The 21,166-nt window shown below is 45.3% G+C and overlaps 1 protein-coding gene across 5 annotated transcripts in view; it reads left to right on the plus strand.

The window, feature by feature from the left end:
• The window catches only part of LOC144798733 (uncharacterized), a 784,842-nt gene that overhangs the window by 542,236 nt on the left and 221,440 nt on the right, over positions 1 to 21,166 (plus strand). For 4 of the 5 annotated variants that reach the window (XM_078669743.1, XM_078669747.1, XM_078669745.1 and 1 more), the window contains one exon: positions 7,482 to 7,577. The exons of the other annotated variant lie outside the window; for it this stretch is intronic. In XM_078669743.1, coding sequence (XP_078525869.1) covers positions 7,482 to 7,577 — 96 coding nt within the window. The remainder of the gene's footprint in view (positions 1 to 7,481; positions 7,578 to 21,166) is intronic. 5 annotated transcript variants of the gene reach the window in all.

Raw genomic sequence — 21,166 nt, forward strand, 5'->3', positions numbered from 1 at the left:
GTCTCACTCTCTCCCACACTCTTAGTGTGGCGCACAGGGGGTGTGCTGCTGACATGGGTACTGGGTGTAGGTGAAGAAATTTTTGACGCTTCTTCCTCCTCGTCATCATCAGATGAAACATCAACGGATACAGTTTGTTGACTTCCAATTCGGGCTTCCTTGATCTCCTTTAGGTTCGCAAGCCATTGGACAGTGTGCTGTCTCTTAAGATGACCTCTCTGGCCTCTGGTACCATAGTTGGTACCAAGCTTACCACGACTAACTGCAAGCTTACAAATGGCTATGTTTTCCCTTTTTGGGCAAACACTAAAGAAGTCCCAAACTGCGGACTTCAAATGTCTATGGGGGGCGGAGGAGGTGATACTGCTGGTCATGCTGCTAATGGCAGATGAAGTGGAGGATGTGTGTTGCCGAACTTTACTACGTTGTGCACTTGTACCACCACTAATTGAGGTGGAGGTGGATGGAGGTCCCTTCTGGCGAGAAAAAAATATAGAAGCGGTAGGTGGTGGTGTACTAGTTAACTCCAATGATGGTGTTCCCATTGCCTCCTCGTCGACAACATGACGCTCAGCAGCTTTTCGGGCTAGGGACAAAATGTCTGTTTGCTGCATGCCCGCTGAGGCTGGAGCGAAGTGTATGATGACTGCGTCGTCGTCGTGAGAGTCTTCATCAGCAGGAGTAGTATACGCCACTTCTTCTTCAGCACCACACTCCATAAGTACGAGAGTTTCGGGGACCTTCCTTTTACGCTTAGCTACCTTTGTCAGATCATGGTGTGCCTCACTCTCAGACGGCAGTGGTGGTTCCCAAGTTGGATCCATATCATCAGAAGGAAGGGGGCTTGAAGAAGATGTAGACACCATCCTTGATCTTTTCCTTGCTAGGGATGTGGAAGACAATGAATGATCAGGAGGAGTGGCTTCCTCAAATGATACCTCGGCTTGAATGTCGATTTCCTGATGTGCCCCTACTTCGGGAGGAACAACTTTCGTGGGCACTTGTGCCGCTCCATGCACCTCTGCTTGCGCATCTCCTTGCGCTGCCTCTCCTTCCACATGTACTTGGGCTTGTACATGCACATGTGGTTGTTGTTGCGGCTGTGGTTGTTGAACACTCGTCAGATGAGTTACAACAACCTGTGTTGATTGAGGGACATTGCTGCTACTTTCTTGCGATGAACCAACATCACTGGTCGATGGTGATTGAACAACTATACTGGCGGCCTCTAAAGCACTCAAGGGCTTGGACCTAAGTTGGCGTGGTGGTGGTGGCACTGAGCCCAATGAAGCGGGGGTGCTGCTCCCGGCAGCTTGGTCCCCAGCAGACCCCGCTGCTGCTGCAGGCGTACTTATTTTTTTCCCAAAAAATGTGGCGGTCGGCACACCAGTCTCCTTGGTAAGTGGCGCCACTTGCTTCTTCTGCTGCTTACTGGCAACTTTCTTGCTAGAGGAGCTACGGGGAACTTTTTTTGGGGCCATCTTCTTCAGAGGTCAGAACAGCAGGCCGCAGTTGCACGAGTTGCAAAGTTGTCTTGTCTGCGGCCACAAGTGACGTCGCGTGACGTTATGCTGCACACACACCGCTGCAGGACTTCTTCCTGGCACTGGTGGTTCTCTTGTGCACCTAAAAGCAATGGAAGACAGAGGAACATCAGTTATACACCCCAAAAAGTCGAAAAACACATAAAAATCAGCACAATCCCATGCCATCCATGCCCTCAATGATGTTTAAATTCAAGACACCCCACAGAAAGACTAGGCCCATGCACCACTCACTACCCCTGGGCAAAATGGATGAAAGCTAGGCAAAATGGGTGCAGGCCTGAGAACACTGCCTGCCTTCAAAATGGCCCCTTGCACCGCAAGCACATGGCCAGGGCCTGCCTGTACCAGCACTCAAAATGGCCCCCACCCACATGGCCAGTCCCCATTAACAGTACACCCCAAAAAAACAAAAAACACACAAAAATCACCGCAATCCAATTCCATCCATGCCCTCCACGATGTTTACATTAAAGAGACCCCACAGACAGACTCAGTCCATGCACCACTCACTACCCCTGGGCAAAAGGCCCCAACAGCAGCCCCAAAAATCGAAAAACACACAAAAATCAGCACAATCCCATGCCATCCATGCCTCAATGATGTTTAAATTCAAGAAGACACCCCACAGAAAGACTAGGCCCATGCACCACTCACTACCCCTGGGCATAATGGATGAAAGCTAGGCAAAATGGGTGCAGGCCTGAGAACACTGCCTGCATTCAAAATGGCCCCCACCCACATTAACCAGTTCCCATCAACACCCCAAAAAATCGAAAAACACACAAAAATCACCACAATCCAATGCCATCCATGCCCTCCATGATGTTTACATTAAAGAGACCCCACAGAAAGACTCATTCCATGCACCACTCACTACCCCTGGGCAAAAGGCCCCAACAGCAGCCCCAAAAATCGAAAAACACACAAAAATCAGCACAATCCCATACCATCCATGCTTTCAATGATGTTTACATTCAAGAGACCCCACAGAAAGACTAGGCCCATGCACCACTCACTACCCCTGGGCATAATGGATGGAAGCTAGGTAAAATGGGTGCGGGCCTGACAACACTGCCTGCATTCAAAATGGCCCCCACCCACATGGCCCGACCCCATCAACAACACCCTAAAAAATCAAAAAACACACAAAAATCACCACAATCCAATGCCATCCATGCCCTCCATGATGTTTACATTCAACAAAACAGTTGTATCATGCACCCATAACTAACCCTGGTCCTACTGAATACTGTGGCTACCCACAATATATTTTATTTAATGTTCTGAAAAAGTTCCAAAATTGTAGTTGCAGCAACTGTAATGCCCCAAACAAACTTACTTGTGAAAGTTGATTTCTAATCCAAAAGTGATCCAAAGAAAGTCAAAAAGGCCTCAAATCCAAATATCCAGCAGCATCCACAAAAAGTAATCCTTCCAGGTCAAGATCCAAATGAAAGTGACCAGCACATGAAGAAAGCACTGGGAGGAGCCTGCTGGACAGGAACAGGAAGTTGGAGACTGTGGGGCACTCCCCCCCCCCCAAAATGGATTCCTTGCAAAAAAAAGTGCAGGCAAATGTCAACCTTAGCAGTTATTCTGATAAAAATCATCATTTTCAGAAGGTTTATGCTGCTTGCTGGTGGATTTCTTGTGCAGAATTGCACATTTTGCAATTTCGCGAGTGCGAGATTGTTGCTGCCCGCCGCATCTACGTGTTCGCAATTGTTTACTCCCGCGATGCGTGATCACGAGCCTTTATGACGTACTCGCGTTGACAAACTCTCGCTGTGCAAGGTGGCAGGCGCGATGACGTAATCGCGGTCGACAAACTCCCGCGGGATCACGCAGCAAGATCCAAAATGGCGCAGCACACGCAAACGTGGAGAAAAACAACTCTTCAAATGCTGAATGACGGTAAGTGAACGCCGCACGCCCCAATATTGTATTTGTCAAGCGCGACCAAGCAAAAAAATCCGCTGCGTGCGAATTTGCTAATTTTCGGCAAATTCGCGAGAATTCGCGGATCGCGAATTTGTCAAAAATCCGCAAAATCCGCGAGCGGAACGGATTTTACGCCCATGCTTAACGGACATTGACAATACCGACAACCAGTTAGAGATCATGAACATCAAAACTGGAGAGGGGTCCAACAATGGAATAGTGGTATGGCACTAATTTACAAGTTTGAAAAAAATAATGTGTATGTAATATGATAGGTTGAACATCATTGCCATATACATGAAGAAATCCTAACTTCAAAGAGAACAATCTACGAGTGTGGACAGTAGAGATTCTTTTTTAAAGTAGGTAAGGTGAATGCACAGATTGCACTGCTCAAAAGACACAGTAGTCTTAGTTACAGGTGCAAAGCAAACAGATTATAGAGCTAGACTAGAAGAAATCGAACTACCTTAGGCACAGTCCATACTTAACCAACAAAGGTGACAAACAGAACGTGAGTAAAAATTGTACCTAAGCAAACAGTGGATGTAGTCAAAGTAGGAAGGCTATCAGGTATCTAAACTAGGGGTATATGAGAGGTGAGGGTGCCCTGAACACACAAGTGCTTTAATCACAGGAGGAAAACTAGAGGTGCGTAGACTGGGAGCACTAAAGTAAAGGGGAATATCTTAAACACAGAGGGACTTAACTAGAGAAAGAAAACACTGTGGGTAAAGTATGTCAGGTTAAAGAAAAGATGAGCCACCCCTAAAACACAGGTGCCATAGAAGAAAGCAATTTATGTTTTGGCTGAGGTGGCAGTACAGGTGTACTGATTTAATTGCAGAGTAACCTTAACCAGAGGATGAAGGCCTTGCCTATACAAATTATCAGGTTAAGTGAGACTGGATTTCACCAAAAAGTACTCTCCTGATTACCTAACCGCTGATAAGTGGTCAAGTTTCCTGACTCCCTTATACACACAGATCTCCAGAAAACTAAAACAACACATCAATTTACACTTTGGAACCAGCCACGAGTCATGGGCCACTACCCGTGTGGTTTATGCGTGGCCTGTCCGTTCACAGAACACATGAAAGAAATAGACATAGGCATGCATCATGCATGGGAGCAACGATTGCACAGTAACTGCAACACCGACAAAGTAATTTACCTGATCAAGTGCCCTTGCCAACTCATATACGTTGGTATGACAGGGAGAAAAATAAAGGTGCGTATAAGCGAACATAGGAGCACAATTAGAAGGGCGGTTGCATCAACCAGACTAACAGCTCATTAAATGGAGAAAAAACATACAGATACTGACCTATGGTGGACAGTAATCGAAAAGGTGAAGGGTGATGGTGACATAACAAACATTCTACTGGAACGGGAGCAACGGTGGGTCTATAGATTGAAAATCCACATATCTGGACTAAATGATTCCATGCCATGGAATCAACTTAACAGAAATAGATAATGTAGCTAGATCAGTTTGATAGCCACGTTTAGAGTAATGTACACTAGATCTGCCCATGGCATAGTGAGAAATAGTAAACAAGAAACCTAAGAAATATAGGCGAGTCACACGGTCACCTAAGTAACACCTCGCCTTTTCACACTTACAGTCTTTAATATTGTGGCAGAACAAGTGACATAACAAGTAAGGAATAGTATGCACCTTTACCAAACTTAACTAAAGGCTGTTCACCTCAGAAATAAGGCTAGTTACACGGCCAACTTCACGTTTAATGTCTTTATTATCGTGGCACAACAAGTGACCCCGTCTCAAAATAAGAATAGTCACTCGAAAGCTTTATGCAAACCCCAAAAACACCACATCGGGAGTCAACAATATCATGTAAATCCCAGCATTGCATATGACATAAAAACTTCCATTACAAACCAACATTCTTGTGTTACCTTCAGTGGGCGTGATTATTTTACACCTAACGCCCACGGTAGGGGTGGGCAATCATGTTTTAACAGACCCCATCTATACCACCATGATAGTGAGCTACTAAATCCTGTGTTCGGACACAGCGTGACAACCACGTTACTCTAGATACCATCACTAGCACTAGTCACCTTGACTTAGATCAAGCTACCATGGAAGGGGTAGGATACCGGGTCCTTATCATAGTTATTAGATTATATTATTTAATAGAAATAGTATTTCTGACTACCCTACCAATACCATTATAATGTTCAGCATTATTATCCTACCTCCAAACATAGCGTAAAACTACCTGTAAGGAACTACGTTACCCAAGATACCATCGTAAGTCTCAATGACTTGGACTACGTGACCCCGGAAATGGGTGGGCCCACGCGTCCCCAATCAGAAATAGATTTCCCTTTAAAATCTGTAAGCGTGGAAAACTCGTAGCTCCAAGTGGTGGGAACCCCCTCCAAGAAGAATGATATGCAGGACAGGACCCTTGATGGCGTGAGTAATTGTGCAGCAAAACAGCAACCATAAGGTATGAGAGAGTGCTACCCCACTCGGGAGTAGACCTCCATCTTTATTCTCACCGTCTTTCTATTTTTCTTTTTCTTCCTTCCCTCATTCCGGTTTACTGGTTGGGCTTTCTTAAAACGTACCGCAACACAATCCTGATTTACATGGCCGGTCAAACTATCCTGACAAAGCAGTGTTTGACTACAGGGCTACCTCGATGTATGGTGAGGTCCCTTCTGGAGTATAACCTCTCCCAGAACGGGGTAAGGAGCATGTATGTTTAAGCAAATACGGAGAGAGTTTATTTAAAAACATCCTCAATGATGAGAGAGACAGCGATTTTGTGTTCACAAGTTTGAGTGAGTGTGAATGGCACGGATGTTTCATTAATGCCGATCAGACACTAATGAGTGAAATATGACTGGATGCGGCAATCTGCTGACAACGAAAATGGGCATTACACAAATATGAGTGTGTGATAGACAATGTCAATATATCACATGCATTTTCTGCGTTTATCACAGTCATAAGCTTTGAACACGGGTTAATCAACACAAACGCATGAACATGTGAACAATTCTGAACTTAAATACATTGGTGGTTGTGTGTCGTCTCTTTCTTTTCCTTCCACAGATGGAGTGATCATACGAGACACACTTGTCCAAGATAAATAAGGAGCAGCTATCTGCCCCTATCAAAAGTAGTATAGGGAAATTCTCTTCTACTCCCTTTTCCAGGGGGCAACCAGTCCCACCCTGAAGAAACTCCAGCACCCTTTATGGAGCAACAGCGGACTGAAACATGTTGGCAATAGGGTCTGTTTTTATTGTCCCTGACAGATCCAAGAATAAAGGGAAACTGGGATCTGTCTGTGGATTTTTAATCTTTATCCCACTGGCCAAAAACATCTCATTAAGTGTTCACTGAAAGATGGGTGAGTCCACCCTGGCTTCTAGGGGTCAGGATGTCCCAATGATGAAGCCTGACACCACTAGGGTGTGTGAGGGAATATAAAACAAAAGGACGCGCCTTCTTTCCCACTCAATAGTGGCCTTACATTGACAGCTTCACATCGGGTTTTCCACCTAATGGTAGTTCAGGGATTGTTCCTGGAAACTTGACCACTTATCAGCGATTAGGTAATCTGGGGGTTCTTTTTGGTGAAACAGTGTTACAACACGGGAGGGTGCACTCACCTCTTCAGTACCTCGCGGCCCCTCACCAAGCGAGAAATTTTTTTTGCTTAATTTGTGTATCACGTAAATGATACTGGAACCTGTCCTAAACATACAGGAGTCTTAGTCTTAAAATGCTATAAGCATATAAACCCATGATATGAGACATGGGTGATATCATGCCCACGGACTTTTGCCAAAGGAAGAACATAACCTGAATAAAGATGTAGGAGAATTGAGAGGTCAGACTGTCCAATGCAACTTTGACCTTATTGAGGGAAACAATTTTATATTCGTTTTGAGTATTAGATGCGAACACTTGGCGAATTCAATATTTTTCTTTTTTGCTTTCTGCAGATGCAAGACAGTACAACGAGTATGCATACTTCTCAGGACAGTGACTGTACAGATTGGCTGACCAAAGGTTCAGATGAGGAAGCAAAAATGAAAGAGGTACGGTGTGAAGTAAACAGGTAGGACAGTACACAAGGGTATTGATATCATCTCAATATAAGGAACAACACCCTGTGAATACAGAGTAGCGTATATTGGAATGGCTTGTGCGCTCCTACGCACACGGGAAACTTACACAAAGGAAGTCGGTTTGAGTATACTGGACAAGTACACCCCTTGAGACTCATAAAAATGTTAACTAACATTTGAAGCAACACAATGTGGCAAGGCAACTTGCTGCGCTGCATCAAATGGAGGCCTTAAACACATTATAATATGGCTGCTGAAACTACACTGAAAATAAATGTAGACGCAAGATGGACCCACCTCCACTCATGTCAGCTCCAGAGTGGGCCAATCATGACACTCCATGGTGTGTTGTTGCACTCTTTGTTTCGGATCATCAATGTATATTTAACATATAACCTGGCGCATGATAAATTACTTGTTTTATATGTACCAACATTGAGCACAACACTACATTGTCATTCATATCAGCTAGTTCAATAAGTTGCTTACACATTATAATATGGCACACTGAAACAGCTGAGGGTGATTTTTCAAATGAAGCGCATTTAAAAGCTGCCTGCTTCCTCTGCTCAGTCTAGATCCGGGCAAGCACAGGAGGGTAGGTTGCTTGCACACCATGTGCATGGACCACATCAGTACTTGTGTCCCTGGTGCCTGTCTGGCGCTTTGTCCAGTACACTTGGCCTTGTGGCACAAGTGCCTTAATAGAATTATCTTTTTATGCTGCAGTTAGCAGCTACGCACTAAGTTTTGCTTTGACCTATGGGACTAGACTGGTCGATCTAAAGGGTAAGACCAACTAGTCACTACGATAACGACTTGTCACACTATGATTACTGTGTGACACCTATACATTTTATGTCTGTCCACCTGCCTCTTTTGTATGTATATTCTGGTATTTGGAAAAGTGATTGAGATGACACATTATGCCAGATACCAAGATATGCAGAATTAAATCTGTTATTTATTTATTTTTTTTTTTATTTTTTTTATTGAATTGAAAATCAGAGCAAATAATACATTGACAAATATAATCATGATTGGCTGTAAACAGTGCTTTAGATAGTACAACGAAATCTGTTATTTTTTAATTGTTTTAATTTCTTCTTCTTTCTGCCTCCAAGGTTTGGACAACCGTTATTAAAATGTAACCAGGTACTTTTCCTGACACAGGGTACACCTTCATGACATAGCATGACATAGGTGTGGGGTAGATTCTCTACCTCCTTTTCTGGTCCTGAGATGCACCATGGATCATTTTCAGACCGTAGGGCAGGAAACACCCAGCTAGTAATAACATTGAAAATACAATGACAAGGCTGTACAATATTGCTCAGAAGCAAGCCCCTTGTTGAGCTAGCTTGTGAGGCAAAGGCACAAGATGCGAAAATGTTTGTGTACCCTGAAGATCTGGTTGTTTATTACTAGAAAGATAGCTCATCTGGTAAATGGACTTGATCAGTGTATAATATCTGGGCACAGGTTTTATTCATGCCATAGCTTGAGGGAAGACTGCAGCAGATCATTCTTTACAACCAGCATGTAATATGCTTACATTCTATGCAAGACAGCTCTGTGGTTTACTGCATTTGTTGCAGAAGTCATTATTCAACGTGTAGGACACAAGAGAAGTGTCACTCCAAATAAAATTACTCAGAAGTTATACATTCTCTACAAACGGCTGCATATAACTTGTAAGGCATACTTTAGAAATCTTGCACCTATTATGTCAACCCCTCACTTTTCTAGGGGTGATAATAAGAGCTCCACTAAGTTCAGAAGAAGTTGGATACTCCTCCTCCTTCTCTCCCTATCCTTTGCACCCACTCAGGTGAGAGAAAGTTTTACTCCACACTACTTCCAGCTCCCAGTCTAACCCTGATGAGAGTTAAGATGGTATTGCCCCAAACATATTTTATCTATGAAGTATTGTTTTATATTTTCTTCATTTTGTTTGATATTAGAGACCTTACCTCAAACTATAATTTGCATTGTAGCACTTTAAATATAGGGCCACAGTCTTATCTGTGCTGGGATTTTCACCACCACCAAATATTCCAACATCATATTTTCAAATAGGTTTTAACACTGAATCTACTTGCAAGACACAATCTTACTGGAGCACATAAAGGAGAGGAGGAAGCGGGCAGGAACCCTTGGAGCTCGGGTGTGAGGAGGAGACTACAGCTCCCAGCTCCCCATGCACCCAGGTCGTGCATAAAGCACCTTCGCTGACCGGCTGCGTGTGTATCCGCAATCTCACTGGAGCACGTAAAGGAGAGGAGGAAGTGGGCAGGAACCCTTGGAGCTCTTGCATGAAGAGGAGACTACAGCTCCCAGCTCCCCTTGCACCCAGGTCACGCATAAGGTGCCTTCACTGACCTGCGGTGTGTGGAACCGCAATCTCACTCAAGCACTTAATGGAGAGGAGGAAGCGGGCAGGAACCCTTGGAGCTCGTGCGTGAGGAGGAGACTACAGCTCCCAACTACCCTTGCGCCCAGGTCATGCATAAAGCGCCTTCGCTGACACGCAGCATGGGATGTGAGCAGGGAAGCGCCTGGGCAAAGTGCAGGCCAAGGGTGGGCCCGTCCATGCCCTTCAGAGCCCGGAAGAGGCTGGGCTGGGCTGGGCCCCGCCTCTGAAAACTGAGTCTTCAATCATGGTATCATGCCCAATTATTTTATTATTCCAGTAACTGTGTTTAATCTTATAATCCCCCCTCCAGGATGAGCAAGCGCAAGGGCCAAAATGACCATTTCGTAGGAGGAGTTGTGAGAAGCCTTGATTTCTTATGAACAAGGGCGACGTCACTTCCTTCAAACTATCGTCCAATTCACTGCTTCCTGCTCTCTCAAAAATCCTTGAGAGACACAATCATGGCCACTTATCTAAGTACATTAAAACCAATGGGCTCTTGCATCCTTCCCATTCCGGTTTTAGGACCTGTTATTCTACTGAGTCCACACTGTTAGGGGTTACAGAAATGCTTTGACAGAAACTTACTGCTGGTGAAACCATGGGCCTGGTATTGCTTGACCTGAGTACGGCCTTTGATACGGTCTCCCACACCGTACTCATAAAGGCCCTCCAATCCTCTGGTGTCACTTGGTGGCCCTGAATTGGCTTATTTCTTTTCTTTCTGACCGCACCTTTCAGGTTTTCTCATCCACCTCTAAATCCAAGCCACATTTTTCACCCTATGGGGTCCCCCAGGGTTCTATTCTCAGGCCCCTGCTGTTTAACATTTACGTTAGACCCCTGGCAGTTATGGTAGAGGAATCTGGGCTGTCGCTCTTTTCATACGCTGACGATACCCAGATCCTCTTCTCTCTCTCAGCGAGGAAAACCTCTGAGCCTTCTGCACCCCTGTCAGGCCTCAGCAGCGTCGTGGCCTGGATGAACGCCAACTTTTTAAAACTTAATGACGATAAAATGGAGGTCCTGATCGTGGGCAAAGATAGAGGTCTCTGGGGCCCCCAACATTGGCCCCCAGAAATAGGTACGCTTCCACAACCCTCTACCCAGGCATGCAACCTTGGCTTCATCATAGACGACTCTCTTTCCATGCATCAACAAGTCACCAAGGTTGCTGCTACCTGCTTCACCATTCTGAAATGGTTGAGGAAGATTGTGTGGATGCTACCTCTTCATACCCAGCGTACCGTAGTCCAGGCCCTTGTTACATCTAGGCTGGACTACGGAAACATCCTTTACTTGGGAGTCAACAAAGAGGTAACGCGTAAGCTGCAGCAAGTGCAAAGCTCTGCTGCTAGATTGCTTTGCTAAGCGTCCAAAACTGCATTGACGTCCGGGCTGCTGGGGAACCTCCACTGGCTTCCAGTGGAGAAACGGGTCAAGTTTAAGGCCCTTACCTACATGTCCGTATCAAGCATGCTAAATCTCCCTGCTACTTGTAACATCTAGCCTGTCCTTATGTTCCCTCTCGCACTCTTCGGTCTTCCACCCAAGAGAAATTCCAAGTCCCTAAAGTCAGACTTTCTCAAATGGGAGGGTGCTCTTTTGCCTACCTGGGTCCTGTTTTATGGAACGCTCTGCCACTGCCCCTCCACATGCAATCAAATCTCCTTTTTTTCCGTAGATCTCTCAAAACTTGGCTTTTCAGCTAATAGGTCTCGCCACTCTCTGTTGTTCCTCATGGCGCCGGGAAACCCTTTTTGGGTAGCTGTGCGCTGACATACAAATTTAAACAAATAAATAAATAAATATATAAATTGAACTGACGGAACGCCGCTTATATTTGGAGTCTATCCCACAAACAAGACCTTCCTTAGGGGACAAGACATCTCTTACTGCCCCAAAGCAAACTCCCTTATTAGCTCAGGAAGTAGTAATGGAATGATTCACTGGAACAATACCCGACCATCCGGCACTGATACGCCTGACGAAAAGAGTATCCACAAGGGCTGCAGTTGCGAAAAAGCCCTTGGGAGCTGACATCGAACCCCCAGGCAAGAGTAAAAGGGGAGGTGGCCCACAGAGACAGAAATCAGCCAAAGCACCTAGACCGGCCAAAACAAGGGGGAGCAGTGAAAGCACCTCGGAAACTCCCACACCAACTGTGTGCCCTTTGACGAATGAGGACTTGTGGCAGAGACTAGAAACCTTGGTTGCCACTATGTAGAATCCCATTGCACTAAAATTAAACCAGATTGAAGAGAAGTTAGCAGGTTTAGAAGTCCAGGCCACACACAACGCCCGTGCACTAGAGACATTGATTGCTAGGTCTGGTTCAAGAACTGGCCAAGAGACCCAAACACAAATACTGTTACACAGAACAGTTTTGACCACAAACTGCCCAGATAATGTGCCTGCATCCACTGACTTGGCCAATCCCTCACATCCCAATTCTGATATCCATATCAGTATAACCTCCGGCCTAACTGCTCATTGACATACTTGCAACACTCCAATGTAGAGGAGGATACAACAAACCGCCAAACCCACCACCCCAACACAGTCTCCACATGTCAGGGTATAACTACGCTAGGACTGGGTGGACGAGCAGAGCATTGAAGGAATGAAAGGCTGAATATTGGACCCACGGTGACTGGAACACAGACTTTACACTTCCACCCGGCAGCTGCACTTTTGGTACTAGTGCTAGGTAATGTACCACCGCTGAGGGAGGGCCAACCAGGTCCACAATCCAACTGATGTCTAATGCCCTTCATTGGATGACATGAAAACTGAATGTCTAGAAGGGTAGCTTGGGTAGACCCTGCTAGGAAAGAAATGTTTGGAGATTGAGTGGTTCTAAATTTTAAAAATGAATTTGTCGTTAGATCTCTGTAGGAGTATCTAGGTAAAGTTTCCTCCAAGAGTTCCCAGATTATTGCGTTACCGCTGAGATATTTTGACAGACCCTTTCTCCTGCTTGTCCCAGGAAGTAATTTACAGCAGAGGCGGGACCAGGCGTGGAAGAATTCAGGGGGAAATTCCGGGACATTAGGCATAAGCCTGGAGAATAGAATCGCCCCTCTGTACGACTTAGAAGCATGCGATTGACTACATCCATCAGAATTAAATTTGCTAGCTAACTGTGAGAGTAATGTTATTTTAGCCCCTGTCACCAGAGAGAGTCCACAGTCATCTAAACCACAATGGGGGGTAATTAAAATGGTGCTTAAGATAGCCTCGTGAAACATGGCTGGTATCGCCCCAAAATTGAGTGATAATAATTGGTTGAAAATGTGGCCTTATCAGGACGTTGCATACTTCCAAGAGATCTGGTCTACGAAGCCAATATTCATAAATTGCTACTGTTCTTTTCAAACCCTAGCTAAACCCTCTGCTTCGGGGAGAGCCAAGGGGGGTATTTTGCCTTTGATCCCTAATAGCTTCCCAGCAAAGGTAATACAGTTTGAATCTCCAAATTCACACTTCCATATGCTCATACTTGAGGTATACCAGGAAGGCACATGGCTTTTAATGAATTCTTATAATAATGAGTTTGGACCAAATATGCATTCTATTGTTGGAGATGTCGATAAGGAATTGGAAAACTCCTTACGCAATATTAGGAATGAGGCAGTCAACATCATTTGGCTGGGAGATGTTAATATACATCCCTGCAAACACAACTCAGTCCCTGTATGTGGCTTAGAGGATATGGGGGAATCCCATATATCATTTTACCCACAATGAATATGGCAACTGCTTAAATAGGATATTATCCTCCCAAAATATGGTAGTAACCAGTGATCCAGAACCTCTAACAGGTAATTCGATGGGAGCCTTCCAGAGAAACTGGTCAGAGTCAAATATTGACTATATATTACTCACCACCCCTATCAGCAAAGGGCCATTAGGTTGGGAAATCAATTCACAATTTTTAGTGACCATGCCATTCTATCCCTCCAGCAAAAGGTATCCATAGGGGACTGCCCCTGCCACCAGAATGTTGATACACCAATTGTGGCAAGCAGAAATGGAGTGCAACTAAACTGGGCCCATATTGATAAAACTAAGATGACTTCAGAAGTGATATCAAGCACACGGAGTAACATATCAATATATTTAGAACCAGATGCTGAAGCAGGGGAAACGGTGTCCACCTTTTGTGGTCTCTTTTGAGAAGGTAAAACTGGCCCTCACGTGCACAAAAGCGTTAAATAGAGCGACTAGCAGGGGCTGGTTTGACTCTCTTCGTACAAAAACAAGGAAGGCTTTGATGCACGCCCTGAAAATTACAGACCAAATAAAAGTATTGCGGGCTGCATATAAACTAGCATGAAGAAATAGAGAAAAGGTTATTAAGGAGGAGATTTGGGCGGACCTTGATGAGGCAGCCAGAATGGGTAATAGACGCGATTTCTGGAAGTTAGTAAATGCACCACACTTCATAAATCCCAGAGATCCCACATTAGATAATAATGTAGATGAGGATGCATGGGTCACCCATTTTGAAAACATCTTTGCCCCAAGTACTCACTCCTGAACACCACTTTTGAACACAGAACCAAACCTTAATGCTCCTCTTTCCTTCTCATTTAGTGAAGAGAAAAAAGGTTTGATATCGTGTAATTCCGGAAAGGCCCCAGGAACAGACAGTGTCCCAATTGATTTTTTCCAAGAAACACCGGACCTATGGGTACCGCTATTAACGAGCGTCCTGAACGGTATAACTCTGGGAGGTCCCCCCGCTTCATGGTCATCGGGTGTCATTGTGACAAATATACAAAAAAGGGGACAGGGCCAACCCCCAAAATTACAGACCAATTTCCCTGCTGGACACCATATCGAAGCTCATGGGCCGGCTCCTCCTCTCTAAGTTAGAGGGGTGGGCCAAGGAAAACAACATCTGAATACAGGCCCAGTATGGGTTCCAGCTGGGAAGGAGTACCGTGGACCAGTGCTTGAATTTAGCACTGATAATAGAAAAATAGAACGGAGTGAAGGAAGGAAAGATAGATTGATATATTTATTTGCACAATTGAATAAAATCATTGCAATTCATACAAAAAGGACATAAAAAGCACTTTCCGCCTACAATTTAGAAGAGTGCATGATTTATTTATTTATTTATTAAAAAGGAAAAAGGAGGAAGTTCATAGCTAACACAGCGGAGGTTCATGGGTGATATCTTCTGGTAGAATTGAGTTTATCTTGATCATGAATTTTACAAATCGGGCGACCATCTGAGCTGAGTCCCCCTTCATACACTCCTCTAGGGCTTGTTGGCATGTCCGCACGTTGAGAATTCTCCAGATGGTGGCGCAACCCAAAAATTCGAAAGAGAAGTAGGATTCTACAGATACACAAAATGTGTATTACGTTTTCTTCCCCGTTGTTGCAAAAATGACACAGAGAGGGCGTACCTCCATCCATGCTTATACACCATCAGGGGGATTAGGTCAAAGCGTAGTCTCATTAACTGGTGTTTCACCGATGGCTTTTTGAGGATGACAGATAATGTGGTAAGGTTTTAAGATCATAAAGTTTTGAAGCCCAACTGCCATGGAATAGATTTTTCACAGCTGATGCATCGCATTCCACTGAAAGAATCTTTGCTTGTTTAGTCAAATCTTTAGCAGCCACCCCTATGGGCAGTGAGCTTGCCCATAATTCATGAGCTTCTAGGGCGTCCAAGCAGAATAATACAAATGTATTCCAGGAAGTGCTGGGGTTGTTTAGGAGGAAGGAAAGATCTACATGGCATTCATGGACCTGTTGGCAGCGTTCAACTGTGTGGTGCATGTAAATCTATAGAACCTAAAGGAGGAGATGGGGGTTGACCCAGCTATAATACATTTAATCAGACAGCTTGCGATTTCTGAGAAAAGAGCACTTTTTTGCTTTTTTCAAAGTGCCATGTGGCACACATACATGCCATTTTCAGGGGTGCCACAGGGTGTCCTTTTGGAACCCTTGCACCCTTGAAATTGCGTGCGCAATTTGCGAGTACCTATTGGGTACTTGCAATTTGCGCACAAAATTCCCAATCATTCCTATGGGCCTCTTGACATAGTTGTTTGCGAGTCCTTAATAGCAGTTTTCAAAAATCGCCATTAAGGACTCTCAAATCTGTTTTTTCATAGATATGCCCCTTGGTATCTAACATTACACTGACTCAATGTAGAGTTGTGATCCCAAGACCATAGATATTACAATCAATGTTCGATCCCCGGCTTCTGCGGCAGCTCAGCGCCTTGAGACCCGTAAGGATGAGTAGTTTGCAATTTACAAATACGGATTTACACAAGTAATAATACATGTGTGACAATATGTGAGGAAGAGTGTGTATCAAGGAAAAACAAAACAGCTAATTATATTCTTATGAATCATCAAATTGGGCCCGCAGAACTAGTCGACAATGTTTCGATCCTTTAGACAGATAGAAAGATCATCATCATGACTCTAAGAGTACATGATCCCAAGAAAAATAGAGGATTAGCTAAGATTCAACATCTGGAAGGAAACAGGCCTTTGTGCAGCTTTCCCCTGATTTGTGCCCCCATTTGGACTATTAGCTGCGGGTGTTCCGACTCTGAGAGTGAACTGAGGCCTGCTAACCAGACCAGTGTTCTGACCTATTGCATAAGTTATGTCAAACTGGATGTGCCCAATTGGCAAGTACTGACTTACTTATAAGTCCCTAGTATATGGTACCCAAGGCATGTAAGCCTGAGTGCCCACCCAGACCTGCAGCAATGTTTGTGCCACTCTATGTGACAAATGATGAAATAGTCCCCACCCTGCCACTGCAGACCTTGCCATTTCCATTTTTAATTTTAATTTAATTTAATTTAAAGACTTTTATATAGCGCTGGCTAGACCCCAAGGTATCAGAGCGCTTTACATAAGGTCCCACATAGTTGCAAACTTACATCGGGTACAAGTTACCAAAGATACCAGTAACAACATTTAAGGAGCATAGAAGAAAAGGAAATTGGGGTGGGGAAGGGAAAGGGGGTAAGGGAAAAAGGGGTAGGGTATAGATAAGACGGAGAGGTTTGTCCAAGGTCCGGCTGGGTAAGTGACGGCCGAGGGGGAATCCGCACTCCATCTCCTCTTCAGCTATCAGGTAGCTCCACCGGGCATCGGCCAAATAGCAGGGTCTCCATGGTCGAGGGAAAGTTCAAAGAGAACATGTCCTGGATAGAGAGCAGGATCCAGGTCAGGTGAGGGATGGGGTTAAGATCAGGTCGATGACCAGTTCTATTGTCCAGGAGTGGTAGAGCATCATGGAGAGACCAACTGAGGTGGCCAACTTGAGGTCAGGCAGGGGGGTTGTGGCCTTGGTGTTAAGTTCAGTCTTGAAGTTCTTCAGGGACGTTAACAGGTCTTCCTTGGTCAGTGCCATTCCGGAATCAACACTCTCCTGGTCGCCCACCTGTTTTTTCTCCGCCCGAGTGAAGTAGTTTGACACCTTGGTACAGCTATTTTAGGTGGCATAGATGCGTATTAAAGCATATTAACAGTTACCTCTGACAAATGGGTCGGCAAGGCAAATCCTCACATCAGGGCAATATCACTAAACAGGTAAAGGGTGCATGTTAGAAGGGGAATGTCAATGTTTATAGCCATACTGTACCATTAAAGCATCAATAAGCTCATCATTGTGCTTTCCTTTCTCCATCAGCGTTACGATTTGGCTCTATAGTGTTTCACATCATTAGTTAAGACCCTGTTCCTGGCTTTCGAGGCATCCAACTTTTTTTTTCATGTCTTTATGATCTTTCAGAAGAGCTCCATGTTCACCAGTAAGCTTCGGTTCAGGGCACGTTCAGGAGCTTTTGGGGTCTTGGGCGCAGGCCTCCTATGGCGTTGAATCTGCCCGCCAACTCCATCAATTACCCACTAAGTTCCCCGGCACTCTCCACTGTTGCTGGAGAGACAAACGGAAGGTCCCGTGGCTCTCAGATCTTCCCCTTCACTCGGAATCCCCGCTGCCACTCCAGCGCAGTGATGTCGGGTATAGGACCCCCTGCCAGGCTCACCTTGAACGTAGTGTCTTGGCTCCCCAGGGGTCTTCAGTGCTCCACCACCCTCCCGATGCCGCAGCAGGTCCTCTGCGTCGTCCCCGCAACGGGCCCTCCACCTATGTCCTCACCAACCCCATCTTGATTCCACAGCGGCCACCGGTCCGGAGTTTGATCGACGGCAAACCTCACCACTGCGGTATATCCCTCGCTGTGCCGACAGCTCCACTGATTCCCTCAATCGTTGAGGATCGAATCACGTTTTTTGGAGGTCGCAAGCGCTATGGATGCGCTCTTCTCAGGCGTGTAGTGATGCTTTTAAGCCTCACAATCGTCATTCAGATTTCGAGCTGCCCAGCAGTCGGCGTTTCCTCAAAACAGACAATGCGGGCATGGTTGGAAAGGTACTGTTTACCAATGCAGTGGGTTATCTGCCAAGACGGATGATAGAAGCTTGGGTCCCGACATTTAGTCGTGAATCTCCCAAGCCACACTGAGCTCTACAGAGCTGCGGCCATCTTGCGAGGCCGCTCCCCTTGCACCCCTTATGATAGTAGATGTACAGCAGCTAAAAAATAGACTGCTGATGTTAAAAATTATTGTTTGTACCAAATGCATGACCTTTTGCTCCACATCCAGATGAGTAATCAGCAAGCGCCTGATTCTGTAACCACAGGCGTGTCTGTGTTTGGATTTTTGGCAAAGTTATGTATAGTTCAGCTTTTTTGTACTGACCACAAGAATACTGATGACTGAAGGGATTTTAGTGATTAACCTTTATATTTGAGTTCTGCATGCCACATATTCATATTTCCAGAGGAACTGATTCTAACCGGTACATGATTCTCTTGAGATCATTAATCATCTTCGACAGTTGGTAATTTGTCATACCTGCTCCCACCCACGTTCTTTTCAGCACAACCGTATATGAGGCCACCTGTGACTATGTAAGTGGTCCACTTCACTCATAGCCCCATGGAGCTGTGAGGTTGTGCACCTACTCAAGCGGAATAAATCATTTTATGTTACAGATACCTTACAACTAGTGCACTTTTGTCATTTTTTTTCAACTCCATAGTTATTTAGTCTGTCTTTATCTTTTGCCTCCTTACTACCAAATGTTTACAATACACCTTTTCATCTGTCCTTGTACACCTTTATCCACTGCTGCATCTGCAGAAAACCATACTTTCCATGAGAGCACATTCCTTCTTTAGAAAAAGTGTAACCAGAAATTCCATCATACAACATGGCATTGACGAACAAAGCAGAAATGGTTTTAATGCCCACAGGATTAGAGAGGGCAAGTAAACCGATCTGAGTTTTTTTCACACAACAGACATTAGGGGCCAGATGTAGGTAATCTGATTTTACCGATTCTTAAATACCGAATTTTACCGATTCGGTATTCAAAAATCGGTAAATGAGATGTAGGTAAAAAATCGGTATTTTTTACCGAATCGGTAAAAATCGGTATCGGAAATTACCGAATCGGTATTTACCGAATCTGTATTTACCGAATCGGTATTCCCAATGCATCCCTATGGGCCTTTTGGCCCATAGGAATGCATTGGAAATACCGAATCGGTAAATACCGATTCGGTAAATACCGAATCGGACAGCAAGCAAAAGTGAAACTTAACACAACAGCCAATCAGGTGCAACCACCCTCCCCCTTCCTACCAGGAAGTGGCTACACAGGCAGCTGCAAGTAATTAGAAGGTTCTGGAGAGGCAGTTGGAGCAGAGAGACTAGGAGCAGCAGCAGACAGAGTTTGTGCACTTTCAAATTAAAACATGGCAAGCAGCAAGGACACAGAGCAGGCTGAAAGGAAAAGAAAGCTCAAATTCAGCAGTATGGAGCTACAGGTCCTTGTTGAGGAGGTGGTTAAGGTTCACCACAGACTTTTTGGAAAGCAGTCCCTAACAGTTCCAGAATCTGCAAAAAGGAAGATTTGGCTGGAAATCCTGGAGAAAGTAAATGCAGTGGGAGTGACCACCAGAGTCACTGAAGATTTAAAAAAGAGGTTCTATGACCTAAGGAGCCTCACAAAAAAGAAATTGGCTGACCACCACAAACAGGCCTCCCAAACAGGTGGTGGAAAGAACACTGCACCCCCCCTCACCGACCTGGAGGAGATGGTAGCCACAACCCTGGAGCATGAAAGTGTCCGTGGACTGGAAGAAGTGGACAGTTCGGCGAAAGCTGCATCAAAAAAAGGTAAGAAGCATGCACAGCAATCCCCCCTCACACCCTCATCCATCCCTCACCCCTTGCAGCTAAGTTACCCCAGTCCCAGGGTGTCTGTGCCAAACTGTAGCAATGCATCATGGTACACGTAGTCAGTTAATGAAAGATCATGTCACACAGCACTGTAACCACCAAGTTATTCAACTGAATGCATACATAATGAAGGGCAGGCAGCATGTGCTAAGTGCAATTACATATGTTTAATTGTAGTGGCTGTGAGACATTTGCACCTAGCTGATATGTGCTCATATGTCCACAGGTCACACATCCAGAAGGCAGTCTGAGGAGGCAGAAGGCACGGCACCCAAGAGGGATGACAGTCATGAGCCAGGTCCCAGTGCATCACAGGACACAGGTGTTCCGAGTGGGCAGGCACCTTCCCAAGAACCTGACGTCAGTGAGGAAATGCCGGCATCCCCAATACCTACACAGTCCCCACTATTGCTGTCATCACCTGAAATGCCAGCATCCCTGGAGGTAGAAACACCTGCTGCACACCCTAGCAGGAGGCATGTTGTTTCTCCACTGCTAGAAATGGAGACAGCTGCTGGTGAAATGGTGGGTGAAGACTCACACAACTTGGCTGGAGCTGCCATCTCTATCACACTGCAGCCCAGCACAGAGCCTGTACCAAGTACCACTAGAAGGCGCACAGTACAAGGAAGGAGTGTAGGTGCACGTGGGGAGGGGTCCAGTGTCTTCCAAGGCCTGGAGGGATCCATGGTCAGGATTCAGAGGATGCAGGGCAAGGGCATCATGGCCTGTCAAAGACAAATGCGAAACCTCAACATCAACATGCAGGACATTGGCAAGGGCATCAGGGAGCTGGTGGAAGTGAACAAGAGCATGGCAACAGGCATACAGGA

This window comes from Lissotriton helveticus, chromosome 12, assembly GCF_964261635.1.
Source record: "Lissotriton helveticus chromosome 12, aLisHel1.1, whole genome shotgun sequence".
NCBI lineage: Eukaryota > Metazoa > Chordata > Amphibia > Caudata > Salamandridae > Lissotriton > Lissotriton helveticus.